At 42.8% G+C, this 13,246-nt stretch overlaps 2 protein-coding genes across 5 annotated transcripts in view; one reads left to right on the top strand and one right to left on the bottom strand.

Annotated features, from left to right (window-relative positions):
* Window positions 1-7,335, bottom strand: part of KIF24 (kinesin family member 24) — a 32,361-nt gene extending 25,026 nt beyond the window's left edge. The window contains exons 1-5 of one of the 4 annotated variants that reach the window (XM_068667241.1): window positions 7,096-7,334; window positions 6,570-6,641; window positions 5,229-5,322; window positions 1,959-2,140; window positions 5-635 (exon numbers count right to left, since the gene is read on the bottom strand). In XM_068667241.1, coding sequence (XP_068523342.1) covers window positions 5-635; window positions 1,959-1,965 — 638 coding nt within the window. In that variant the 5' untranslated portion in view covers window positions 1,966-2,140; window positions 5,229-5,322; window positions 6,570-6,641; window positions 7,096-7,334. Of the gene's footprint in view, window positions 1-4; window positions 636-907; window positions 1,011-1,958; window positions 2,141-5,228; window positions 5,323-6,569; window positions 6,642-7,095 lie in introns of those variants that run through there. The other 3 variants (XM_068667244.1, XM_068667242.1, XM_068667243.1) reach the window with 3 other exon arrangements.
* On the top strand, window positions 7,334-12,298 carry NUDT2 (nudix hydrolase 2). Its single transcript, XM_068667263.1, has 3 exons — window positions 7,334-7,480; window positions 7,977-8,124; window positions 11,397-12,298. Exons 2-3 carry the CDS (start codon window positions 7,992-7,994, stop codon window positions 11,708-11,710), a joined length of 447 nt encoding a protein of 148 aa, XP_068523364.1. The 5' UTR covers window positions 7,334-7,480; window positions 7,977-7,991; the 3' UTR covers window positions 11,711-12,298.
* The last annotated feature ends 948 nt before the right edge of the window (window positions 12,299-13,246 follow it).

Consider the following 13,246-nt stretch of genomic DNA (forward strand, 5'->3'; position numbering starts at 1 on the left):
TTACCTGATACAGGAATGAGGTAGTCCATAATTATATCCCGAAATGTGAGTTACTCTCTGGATGATGGGAGTTTCAGAATCCCCCAGGAGAGGAGCAATATCATCAGAAACTGTTGTGCAGCTCAGTTCATTTTTTGTGCATATTCCAGGAGTATTCATATCTCTTCTGGTTAATCTTATCATCTCTGAATCATGTGGCTGAGTGTGTCCCAACAGCTCCACAAGACTGTTCTTCTCCTCATTGGCACTGAACTCAGATGGACCATATGATTCCGGCTCAGAGTCTTTAACTGTTCCATCATTTTCCTCAAAGAAGGACTCAAAACGCAGCTGTCTACGGGGACCCGATCTGGTCACCTGAGGCTGAATGAAAAGGCCACTTGGTTGGAAATCTTGCTTGCTCAAGTCTCTTACAGTTTCATCTTCTTGCATAATTTTGATTATTCTAATGAGCTGAAAGAGTCGTTTGCGATCATTCATGTCGTGTACCCCTAGTTTGGTATAATCTTTCATGGAAACCTTGGCAAGCTCATCAATCTTCTGAAGGCCAAAGGCAGCAAAATGGGGATAGTATTTTTCAAGTTCTGCCTCACAAAGGCATTCATAAAGGCACGATGCCATCTTCAAGCTAACGTCTACAAGAAATCAAACAAGACAAATATTTGAGTTATATGAAACATCCCAAGAGACCAAGATACTAATGAAGAAACCACACTTATCCCCAGATGCCATCACCTGCAGTTAGGTTAGAAGATCGTTACAATACACTGGAATGCTAAGCAATATAGAATATAGTAATAATAAAGATAAACTAAATATGAAGCAAATATTTTACCTATAAAACTGTTTTAAAATCATACATGATAGGAAATAATGGGTAAGAAACACATGCTGCAGTGTTACTTACTGCTGCAGAGCTCCTACATGCCTGATGTCTACTCAATGAATGCTGCAGCTACTGAAACCCAGTCCTCAAGCTCACAGAATGCAAAATGCCTAATTTTAGATACCCAATTTAATATCAGAGCACGTGGTCTAATGTGGTTCAGCTACCCCTGGTTAACTAACCAAAGGAGAAGAAACTGCATTTGTCATCACCTCATTGTGAAAAAATTAGGATTGTTCATCTTATAGATGAACTATTGTAAAGTTGTAGTTTTCTTGTGTAACTGTCTGTTGTGTTTCATGAATCTTGTGAGTATTTCTAGGTGTTCTTGAACATTAGCTGAAACATTATGTGAAATCTGAAACACAGAATTTCTCTAAATCTATATATGCTACTGGAACGCCATACTTGCATTCTTGGGAAACCCAAAAAAGCAACACGCATCACTGAAAGGTATGCCAAAAAAACCCTCAGCTTCTTAACTCATGTCTCCCAAGCAATACATTGTGCAGCTGTCTCTATCCAGATGGATTAATATCTGCAGATATTTTTACTTGTTCTATAAAACGGGAAAAGGATAGCCCCTCAAGTATCCATTGCCCACTGCCTTCTTATGTCTTTGTTTAAAAAAGAAAGTTACGGTAATAGTCAATAAAACCAATTTGTTTAAGACTAAATATTTTTCCCTGTAATTCAAGGGAAGTTCTTTGGAAAGATTTACAAGCATTTCTACAATAACATTATAAAAGAAAATACGGTCACTAAATATCATCTCCGTATTAATAAACACATTAAGTTACAATGATAACAACAAAGGAAAAAAGATTCTATTAAAGTGCTGATTGTGTAGGATATTAGAGAGGCCAACAGGTACAGTAGGGGATGTCTAAAGCAACTTGAAAGTTACAGTCTAAGATGTGGAGAGTAGTTAGCCATAATGAAATTATGTGATTCAGCAGTAACAAGCTTCAAGGCAAAGCCAGCAGTGTGTAAGCAGACTTATTTAATATGTGAAAAACAAAATTGTGTTTTTGCAATAGAAGGTGTTTCTGTGGTGGAAAATTCCACTAACCTTGCATATCAAAAGTGATGGTCTAAACTTTTGGGTAGACCTGTGCGGTGCCAGGAGTTGGACTTGATGATCCTTAAAGGTCCCTTCCAACTCGGGATATTCTATGATTGTGCAGCATAGCAGTGCTGAGTATATTAAGCAGATAAGGGGAAGGTCCCACTGTCCCAACATAAGGAGGATAGCTAAGGAAAACAGGAGGAGCAGTACAAAATCAGTAAAAACAAAAATCACACGAGCCCTCCAGTCATGACAGAAGAAGGAAAAAAAAAAAGGAGAAATTAACGGGTGGTCAAATTAAATTGTACCTATGTGGTATGGAAAGGCATTGAGAAATTTATGAACCTGTAGCACTCAGCCAACAAGGAAACGGGAGAAATCAGGTGTTGTGTAATAGGGAATATAAGGTTATGATAAACTGCTACTGTGCACTCCTGCTTGCAGGACGCCCACCATTGCAATCATGAATAAAATAGCTTCACAGAAGACCGAGTCTGAAGAAAATTATTGAGATTTTTCTCACAAATGCATAAATGATGTGACTCTCAATCTTGAAGTAAAGCCAAGCCACTGTTGAGATTATTAGATCCTGGGAGGTAAAAATCAAAATTGACAGAGGCTAGCAGAGTCTGTACTGATTCTTGGGTTTAACTTCAACACATGTACAAAGTCTTTTGTAAGCATTCACCTCTAACAGATAAACTCCACAGGAACTTTAGACTTCATTTCAGGGAGAGTTACGTTTTTGAAAAATGCCTGTCTTACATAAGGTAGTTCCAAATATAAAACCAGAGCAGTTCCTGTCTGTATGTATGCACTGCCATGGCAAAGCTCTTTTATTTGATGAAAGGAGAGGCTGAAACACAAATCTGAGACACCAATTTCCCTGTTAAACATGAAAACAATCCATCAGGTTTGCCTATTCTCATTCTTGTATCTTAGATTATACTTACTTCTTTATATATGCTTATGTTAAATACGAACAGATTGGCCAAAAATTAGCGCAAGAACTACTTTTGTAGTAATGTCTATTTGAATGATAATGTTGGGCACAGTTTTGAGTAGGAAAAAAAGGAAAAAAAATGGAAATGCTTCCCAAAAAAGAGTAACACAGAGAGAGAATTAAGAATTTCAAACTTAAGGTTCTAACTAAAAATTAAACAAAATATATTTAAGCAGCTAGAAATAACTGTGCAGCCAGATTTCCATTATCTGAGGTAATGAGGGACTAAGACTCTCAAAATATGGAAAATCCAATTAATATAGGTTCTGCAGAACATACAAGAAGGTTAATTCTGAGACATGTAAGCAGCTCAGTACGTCTTATTGATGGTCCTAAAAGTTATATAACTGCTTTGCTTCCCCAGATATAATAAATCCTGCTGGATCTATGTGGTTCCAGGAGATAACTCTGGTATCTCTCCATCCATAGAACAGCTATTACACAACCCAGGAAAACTCAACATTAACTAATATTAACTATGGAAAAAAAATAAGCCAAGGTCATGGCTCTAGCATCTTGGATCATTTCAAAACTCAAGAGCAGACTATTTTTAGAAAATTTGGTCTGGTTCACACAAGAAAGAATTCAGGGGAATTACAGTTGTCAGAACAGATGATCACAATGAAACCTTTTTGGCCTTCTAATCATCAGTCCTCTGAAAAAATGAGGTGTCTGTCTCCCCAAAAAAAGAATACCTTAATTTGTCCAACATTGTAGATTGTGTCCAAAGACAGTGTTTCTAAAACTGACACATAGTTTTTCACAGTAACTTTGTAAAGAAGTAAGGGAGTATTGGTAGGTTCCCAAGAATCCTAAATTGTTAATAATAATGCCATCTTCTGGCAAAAAGAGAGAAGACCTTTGTTTTTCTACAGTGAGTAACAGCCAGCATTCTCCCAGCTAGTGTCAGGATCTAACTTAATTTGTACATGTGAGACAATGCTGTTTTTTGGTGCAGAAAAACAGAACATTCTTCAATGTGGTAGTTTAATATTAAAGCCCAGCCAAGTCTTGAAGCTCTGTGTCACTTCCCTGAAAACTGGACTACATGTATGACAAAAGCCTAAAACTTTTTAAAATAGTTGGAAGTGACAACTGTTTTGAGAAAGAAGGGAGTCTGGAAGCATAATTTTCTGCGACCAGTCAGCCCACCATCTTTGTGCAGCAAACCTGAGGCCTCTACAACTTACTTCTTTTGCAAAGAAGTTTTAGATAAATCTTGAAAGTCTGTAAGATGATGGTAATAGGTGATTAGTTATTGTAATGGTGTGCTAGAATTTTATATAAAGGGACCAACTCAAAGCACAGAATAAGGTCACACCTTGTCATCAGAGAAGAACTGTTTCCATATTCTAAGGTTTTTAAAGGCTATAAAGATGAGGAAAATGTCAAGTATGAATAGTGGAAACCAATGATGACATTTTACGTATTGTGAAGGAAATAAATGTACCACAAAATTATGTTCCAGGATCTGATCCACAATTTTAAAATGCTTCTAATTATTAATCAGCTTTTAGGCAGATATTTTCATTCTCAAAACACTTTTCTAACTGGAGAAAAGGCTGGCCTTCAGATACTCACTCAGCGTGTGTCAGTCATTCTGCATAATATAAATCATGTAAAATCCCTACATAAACTATAATAAGAATGAAGCAGCCTTAGGCCACGATATCTGGATCCTCACTAAACTCCGATATATTAAAGATCTCAGTGCACTGTTCACTTGAGTAACACTCACGTGCCCTGTTATCCCACTCTGACTCACTCATATTTACGTGACAATTTTAGTTGACTTCCTCTGGTACTCCTTATTGCCACCTCTGAGACATGGCACTACTATCACGATATCCTGATTTTAAACTAGGGAAATTAAGTAATGAACAAGTGAAGAAACCTTATGTGTAACCTTATGTAACCACTCCTAACCTTACAAATGTAAATTAATGCATCTATACATTTAATTCTGTAACTTCACGTAGTTATTCTAAACCATAAGCCGCAGTCTGATCATTAAATATTCTTATTAGACATAATTCTCATGGATATCTGCTAAAAGTAATAATTGTTAATCAGTACACAAAACTTAAACACCTTGTTTTCCTGCCTATCACTTTGTATTGTGTACATCATTCCAGTTTACAAACAGCATATAAAAAAAACAGATGTTAAGAACTTTGAAAGATCTGTAAAAACATCTAGAAGGTAGGTATGTTTCCTCTTCCAACCACAACTACACCAGGTTACTTTCTCATTACTTTTAAGCACATTACCCCAAACACGTCTTCAGGTGCTGTGCCAAGGTGTTTGTTGTTTTTTGAGGTACAGAGCAGAAGACCAGAAGAAAGCCAATTTTTACTGGCAAACCTACAACAGAGAAAAGGGAGACTTATTAACTCATGTTACTAGTCATACTCTGTTATTTTTTATTCATCTGAACTTGAAGCTCTTTTGTATCTGTTATCCAAAGAAACAAATGTCTAATTTGCTTTTCCCGGGAACCACATCGAATGCTTTAATCATTCTGATCCCACCCCTTGGATACTAAGGCATTCCTGTGAAGAAATCATGGTCATGGTGTGGTTGCACTTCTATAAGCACAAGCTCCACAGTAAGAGATAATCTCTACTGCAAAACAAGTTTGTAGTTTTAGTTTAATGAAGTAGATAGGGAGCTATGAAGGTCCAGTTCAAATATTTACAGATCACTGCCACAGATCCATTCATCAGATTGCAGGATTATGCTATGGAAGCCCTTGAACACATACACAAAGAGATAATAAATGTTCTGATGTGAGTTGGAACAAGTGTTGTAGCAGTCTGTTTTGAAAATATGAGGAAGAAACATGAAAAATACCCATAGAAAACCATCTATAGTTTCCATATAATAAAAGTAAAAAGGAAGGAACACGTTCATTCTTAACTGACAGTTCTTTTACAGTTGGACCATGACGCAGGTCTTCTCCCTGCACTAACACTTTTTTCTTTGCTCCTGATGTACCTGAGTTGCTTACTGTAACTGCGATTACAGAATCACAAAATACAAGGGATTGGAAGGGACCTTGAAAGATCATCTAGTCCAATCCCCCTACTGGAGCAGGAGTACCTAAATCATGTCACACAAGAACGCTTCCACGAGGGTTTTGAATGTCTTCAGAGAAGGAGACTTCACAACCCCTCTGGGCAGCCTGTTTCTAGTGCTCTGTCACTCTCACTGTAAAAAAAGTTTTATCTCATATTTAAGAGGAACCTCCTATGTTTCAGCTTGCACACATTGCCGCTTGTCCTGTCATTGGGTGTCACTGAGAAGAGCCTGGCTGCGTCCTCCTGACACTCACCCTTTACATATTTGTAAACATCAATAAGGTCGCCCCTCAGTCTCTTCCTCTCCAAGCTAAAGAGACCCTGCTCCCTCACCCTTTCCTCGTAAGAGAGATGCTCCACTCCCTTCATCATCCTCATGACGAAGACTGGAAAACGACAGGTGCTGTTGCTCCCAACGTTCCATAAGCAGAATGAGAACCATTATCAGTGTGCACAGAGTGACAGCGGGCAGACTGTGTGGCCTGGGCAGGGCTGAGCGTGGGGCAGCATGCCTGGCTGCCTGGCACTCACCTCCTTGTGAACACAGCCCTCCTGTCCAGGCGTACAGCGTTCTTCTGCCCTTGCTTCCCTGTTGATCTCCTCCTGACCCAGAAAGCACAGAGAGGTGAAGATTGCACAAAGCGGATTAATTTCAACGACATTTGAAACAGACTTAAAAAACGACAACTGAATGAACTGCTCGCGTTCTGACAGCGCACCGGGGCTGCCACACACCCCACACCACACATAGGCCGGGGGGCTCAGCCAGGAGCGGCTCCATCCTGCAGCTGACCCCGACAACTGCTCCCAGCAGCAGCTGCAGGGGAAGCCTCCGGAGCTCGGCCACGCGCCCCCGAAGCCCGCCGGCAGCTATAAATGGGCGCCGATTATTCGAAAATTGCGCCCGAGCCTCCCTGGCCGGCAGGGTTTTTAGCAGCTGGCTCCCAGCATTTATTTTATAATTAGAGCCCGACGAGCAGCCGCGTGCCGGGGGTACCGCCGCAGGGCTCGGAGGGGCCGCGTCAGCCCCGCAGCTCGGCCCCGGGGAAACTTTTACCGTTTTCTGCCCAGTTTCGCCCCAAAAGAAGCCTCCGCGCCTGATCACGCGTTCAGCCCAGATAAAAGCCGGCCGGGGCCGTGCTGCCCGCCCGCTCCCTGCAGCGCCGAGACGGGACGGGCCGGGCCCCGCCACCGCCGGTGCCCCTCGGTCCCCTCAGCGGGCGCGGAGGCTCCGTGAGCGGCGCCCAGGCCGCGTCTCCATGGCAACAACGCCTCGCCCGCTTCAAACGGTGGCGCGCGCGGCTCGCTGGGGAGGAGCCAATCAGACGGAGGGAGGCGGGGTTAAGGGCGTGAGGGCAGGGAGAGCGGGCGCTGCGATTGGTTCAAAGAGCTGTCAATCGCGCGTTGGGCCCGCCTCCTCGTTTCCCGATCCGGAAGTCAAGGTGAGGGCAGGGAGCGGGGCGTGCGTTGCGCTCAGGGGTCCGGGGGGGAACCGCGGGGCGCTGCGGGGGGTTCCGGGGGAGGAGGGGTCCCCAGCCCCAGCCCCAGCCCCAGCCCCAGGGTGGGGGCTCCGCGGGCAGCAGCCCGGCATTACCCGCACCTGCGGGGAAATTCAGGGCGTTATGGGGCTGTCTGTCCTGGATCCTTATCGTTTTCTGTCCCTGCAGCCTGCTATGTTCTGTATCAGTTGTAAAGAAGCAGCACACAGGTCTCATTTCGTGCCTCACAACACGCACATATTTATATATATTTAAGTTTTTTTTTTTATCCAGGCTCCTCCTGCCCCACTTGCAGAGGGAAGGGCTCCATTTTCACACCTCACGGGTTGTCACTTGGGGACGCGGCGTAATTGCACGGGACGTGGTTTAATTGCACGGCAGCAGCGAAGGGACGGGCTCGCTGCCCCAGCCCCACGTCATTTCTGCTTGTCCCCTGCAGGGAACGAGCGGGGAGATGGCGGCCAGGGCCTGTGGGCTGATCATCTACAGGAGGCTGCAGCCGGCGGCGTCCTCCAGGCCGGCTGACGGCATCGAGTACCTCCTCCTGCAGACCTCTTATGGCACCCACCACTGGACGCCACCCAAAGGTGATGTTTGCGCCGATAACCCGCTGCTCTGCCTTTTTGTCAGGAGGCTGAAGCCTGAGGTCTGCTGGGCGCTGCTGGGGTCAGCTCTGGGGGCGGCTATCAGCTGGCGTTTTTGGCATGGTAGCACCTTTTGGGCAGCTGGAAGGGGAGCTCTGTGGCAGAGCCGGTGTTGGGCAGTGCGCTGTCCCAGCCCTGGTGCCAGGAATAGCACAACGGGGAGAGTTCAGATTCGCTGTGGATCTCCCTAAGTGCTGTTTCTTACCTGCTGGGATTTCTTTCCTCTAATTTGTGTTTCTGAGTTTGCAAAGTGGCATAGCATGTGAGCAGTTTGTGAACAGGAGTCTGTAAATTGAAAAAAAAAGAAAAAGAAAAAAAAATCTAGTAACAAAATCAGCTGCGCTCTCCTATCAGTGGAAAGAACAAAACTTTCCAAACCTCTCCCTCCCTCCACTTCACCAAAACCTCAGTGGAGAAGAGTTGCAGCCTTTGGAAAGCCAAAAACCATAAGCTGGGACACGACTGTTGTGAGAGGAGAGATCCATGCAGAAAGGTACTGGGAACACAGTAACTGAGGACAAGCCAGCACAGTAGCAAGTGAAATGACTCAGGTATATGTCTCACACACTCAGATCATATCGTTAAAGGTTTTGTAGATCAGAAACCACAATCAGATGGCAGCCTTTACTAGTAGCTTGGTACAGAGCTGAGGGCAATAAATGAAGGTGCTATTACATTATATATTCTCTGTAATTTGAGTGGTCTTCAAAGGCAGCCCCAGGCTATGTGGTGCAATAATATAACTTGTATGTGGTGCAGATCTTGATGTAATGTGGCAGGAGCCAGAATGAGAAGTTATAATCACCTCTCCAGGAGCACACAGGAGGCAAGCCCACTTACAGCTACAGCTGTACTTTGGTATTTTAAAAGTCCCTAAGCATCTCCAGCCTTTATGGGATTAAACTGTATTCCCTGCCGAACTTCATCAGCCTGATCCCTGCTTCTAGATCTGTGACTTTGCACAAGTCGAGTCTGATGGACAGGGGATGCAGGGCTTGTTTAGTAGTGCAAATGGCTTTGAGGAGCTGGAACGTGGTGTGATGTGCTGCCAGTGATCCCTTTTGCTCCTGGTGGGTAGAGTGTATAGCACAAAGTGGGAACTTACTGAGTTTAGGCTTGAGGTTAGCAACAGTCAGTGGGGTGAGGTGATTGCCTCTCCCTGTGCTGGTGGTCAAGAGGTAGCATTTGTGCCCTGTGGGTTGAAACTGAACCCTGGTCTCCAGCTTTATTGCTGCGTCAGCTCATTGCTTATTTGGTAACTGGATCATTATTATCATAAAAGGAACTGGTTACTGACTGTTCGTGGATGTTCTGTGGGCATTTACTGTGGATGCTATAAAAGGAATCCAGCTGTTCAAGGCCGGGTGGATTCTGTTGCTCCAAGTCCCAGCTTTGTATATGTACAAGATGAAAATAAGTTTATCCTCAAAAAGAAGGAGATGACTTGCAGTGCTGAGAAAATATTTTTACTTAAAGCCTCAGCATATTTCATCTCAAATATCTAAGACATCAGATGCTGTTTTCTGCACAGTTGCTTTTTGAAATAGAAGTGTGTTTAGAATTTGAGATGATGTTGAATTGTAAGAGGGTGGTTATGCTAGTGATACACACAGAAGTGAGTGAGACCTGTTGGCAGAGCAACATGAGCTCCCCACGTACCCCACTTCTAAAAGGGTTGCTCATCTAGTACTAAAGGGTTGCTTTGGGTACCTGGGACCTGAGAGAACATTCATCTCTGTGAAAATCGTGGCTATTTGCAGACACCTAAGTAGAAAATAGAGCTACGCCAGGGGTAAAATAAAGCTTAAACACCACTCCCCGCCCCTTTTTTTGAAGCTTCCCAACTCCTGTTAAGTTGCTTTTTTGAGATCTTGCTTGGCTTGTTCTATTTATGGTCTTGTCTGGATCTTTCATGAGAAAACCAAATCTGACATTTCTCAACAAAAATACAAACAGCTGGGGATATGTTATATTTATCCTTTGTTTGTAATGGCACCTCTCATTCTAAGCGACGTGAAACAAATAGGGTGTCCGAGAAGACCAGCTGTTGACAGGGCTAGCATTTAGGTGTGCTGTATTTCAGAGGGGAATATGTGAGAGAAATTAAAAATACCTGCAATTGCTGCATATCCTTGCATAGGAGAAAATATCGGTGGTTTCTTTCACATGATAACTGCATCTATATGGTTCTGGGGTGGCTCAGGGTTCATAAGCATCTGATCTACTACTGAAGCACAGCCACTTTTTAACCATGTGCTTGGAGATTTTTTTTATTTTTATTTTTTAATCCCCTATGTGATTCATTCTGCTTTTCCAGTTGAAGTGATTTCAGGATTGACATTGTGGTGGTTTAGGATGTGCTGGAAGAAGAAGGAGGTGCAGGAAGCTAGTTTAGTTCTGTTTAGCAACTTTTCATGTTTTTTTTTTTTTTGTTTGTTTTGTTTTTTAATATAAAAAGATGTTGAAACTCTTTGTAGTACTTAAAATCACAGAATCACAGAATGTTAGGGATTGGAAGGGACCTTGAAAGATCATCTAGTCCAATTCTTCTACCGGCACAGGAACACCTAAATCACGCCACAGAGGAACGCGTCCAGGCAGGTTTTGAATGTCTCTAGAGAAGGAGACTCCACAACCTCCCAGGGCAACCTGTTCCAGCGCTCTGTCACCTTCATAGTATTGTCTTAAGCTGTGAGTCAAATGACTGAAAGTTTTTTTTTTAAAAGCCAGCTTTCAAATGGCATTTGTTGGTGTCTGGTCCCATTGTTTCTGTGCTGTTGGCATGAGTAAGAGTTTTGCAGAACTGAGCCTTAAGCTTCTGTGGGAGGGAAAGGTTGAGAGAGAGCTAAGACTTGCAGATCTGCAGTCCTCCCTCTTACTGGCTAAAGGTAAAGTATTCCAAAGGTGCTCAGTCCTTAGCCTGAAGTGTGATCGAAGGTGGAGCATTGCAGGTACAGAGTGCTCCAGAAGACAAATGGAGGACTGGGAAGATTTCTCATGCTAACAGGCCACTGATAGTTTCAGAAAATGCAGTGTAAACAAGCATAAATGGCACAAAAGAGAAATCAAGAGAGGAATGTTTGATGAGCAATCTCTGCTCTCCATTTTCAGTTCTGTATCTGCTATGGTGTCCTCCCAATGTTTCCTAGTTGTCAACTGTATAAACAAAGTTTGAGTTTCCATCTTGGAGACTTACATTTTCACGTTCTTGACAGGCCACGTGGACCCAGGAGAGGATGACCTGCAGACAGCCTTCCGGGAAACGCAGGAGGAGGCAGGTCTTCAGGCCAACCAGCTCACCCTCGTGGAGGGGTACAAGAAAGAACTGCATTATCCCGTCCATGGCAAACCCAAGACCGTTGTTTACTGGCTGGCAGAGGTGAAGGATTGTAACACTGAAATCAAGCTCTCGGATGAGCACCAAGCTTTCCGCTGGCTGAAGCTGGAAGATGCTTGCAAGTTTGCAGAATATGAGGACATGCAAGCAACGCTGAAAGATGTGCATCAGTTTCTCTGCTCCAAGGAATAAATACTTTTGTGAAGGATAAGGGGGCTTTTTGAAGGACCACGACCTGATTTTAATTTTGGATGCAGACATAGATATTTCTTTTTCTAAATCTGTACAAATTCAGTAAAGATACTTGGAGCTTTTAAATAATTTGCATTTTTTTCTCCCCTAGGTAATGGAAAAAAAGCATGGTCTGACTGAACCAGGAGCCAGAGGTGTCTGAATTGAAACACAGAACTAACAAAGGCTTCTTGTATTCCTTTTTCTTTTTTTTAAATTTTTTTATTTTTTCTTGAAGTGGTGAGCAGTCATGAATCTCTTTGAAAATCAAACACTTGATATTTCTTGACTTGCAGGTGCAGATCTATAGCGTAAAAATGAGCATATGGAGATTTTGCTAACAAAATGTATACTGCAGAAGTTGCACCTTGTATTTCAAATGGGACAGCAGTAGTTCTGTTCCCAGCTCCTCCACTGATATGCTGTGATTATTTGTCAAATCATTTCAGGTCTTGTTTGTTTGTATCATGAATTTATGTACATCACTAATGCACTGTTATGAAAATAGTTGCTATCCAAGGAGTCTTAATAAACTGTTGATATACAATATTTAAATGGTACATTTGAAGTTCTTTTTTTATCCCTTTCTTTGTGCTCTGTAACACACACCTTAGCCATACATTATTCAAGGGGTTGGGAGGGGGAGACCTGTGGCTGCCTAATGCAGCTTTTTTTTTTTTTTTTTCCACAAAATATCTAAACTAATGTGCAACCTTGCATCTCTTTGACAGTATTGGTATTTCTGGGGCTGCAGGCTGTGTCCACCTGTGGGCAGCAGGGTCATGTGCACTGCCACTGCTGAGCTGTGAATACCCACGTTGGATGACTACATGATGTGGTGGGACTGATTGCTGCATCTTCATCTGCATCAGCTTTCCTGTGAATCTCATTTGCCATTGACATCAGTGGGAACTGATGTTGTTAGCATGTTGTATACTCATTAATGTGCTGTTAGAAATGGCTCAGAATCTCCTGGGTGGTTTGGTACAGTAACACCCAAAAAACGTGATGGCATTGTTAAATTTTATGGTGAGCAGTTTTCTGAATTCCAGGGAACTGTGGGAGGCTGCAACAATGGTTGCTCAGTATCACACACACACCTCATTTCTCCGCGAGCATCATCTCTAATGCTATTCTGTTTTCCCAAGCCATTTTGCTGGTGGCATTTAGTTGTTTAGCGATTCCTCTTATCTCATCCCTTGTATAATTTATGAATCTCCGCTGATTATAATAAATATAATTAATCCAATCCACATTCTCATTGATTGTTACCCAGCAGAACAGTGACTCAAACCCTGCAGCAATTTGATTCCTGGCTTTATGTTCATTGGGAACTCCTCTAAGCACCCCAGTAGAATCTATGTACACTCTATCATCAAATGATACTCCTAAGCTTCTTTTACTTCTTCTGGGTATTTGTGATATTTCTTTTTCAAATGCCAGGGTGAAGGGTACATGTATAGCTAATTGAAGAAGTGCACAAGTGCCTTCCCAATT

This window comes from Anas acuta, chromosome Z (genome assembly GCF_963932015.1).
Source record: "Anas acuta chromosome Z, bAnaAcu1.1, whole genome shotgun sequence".
Lineage (NCBI taxonomy): Eukaryota > Metazoa > Chordata > Aves > Anseriformes > Anatidae > Anas > Anas acuta.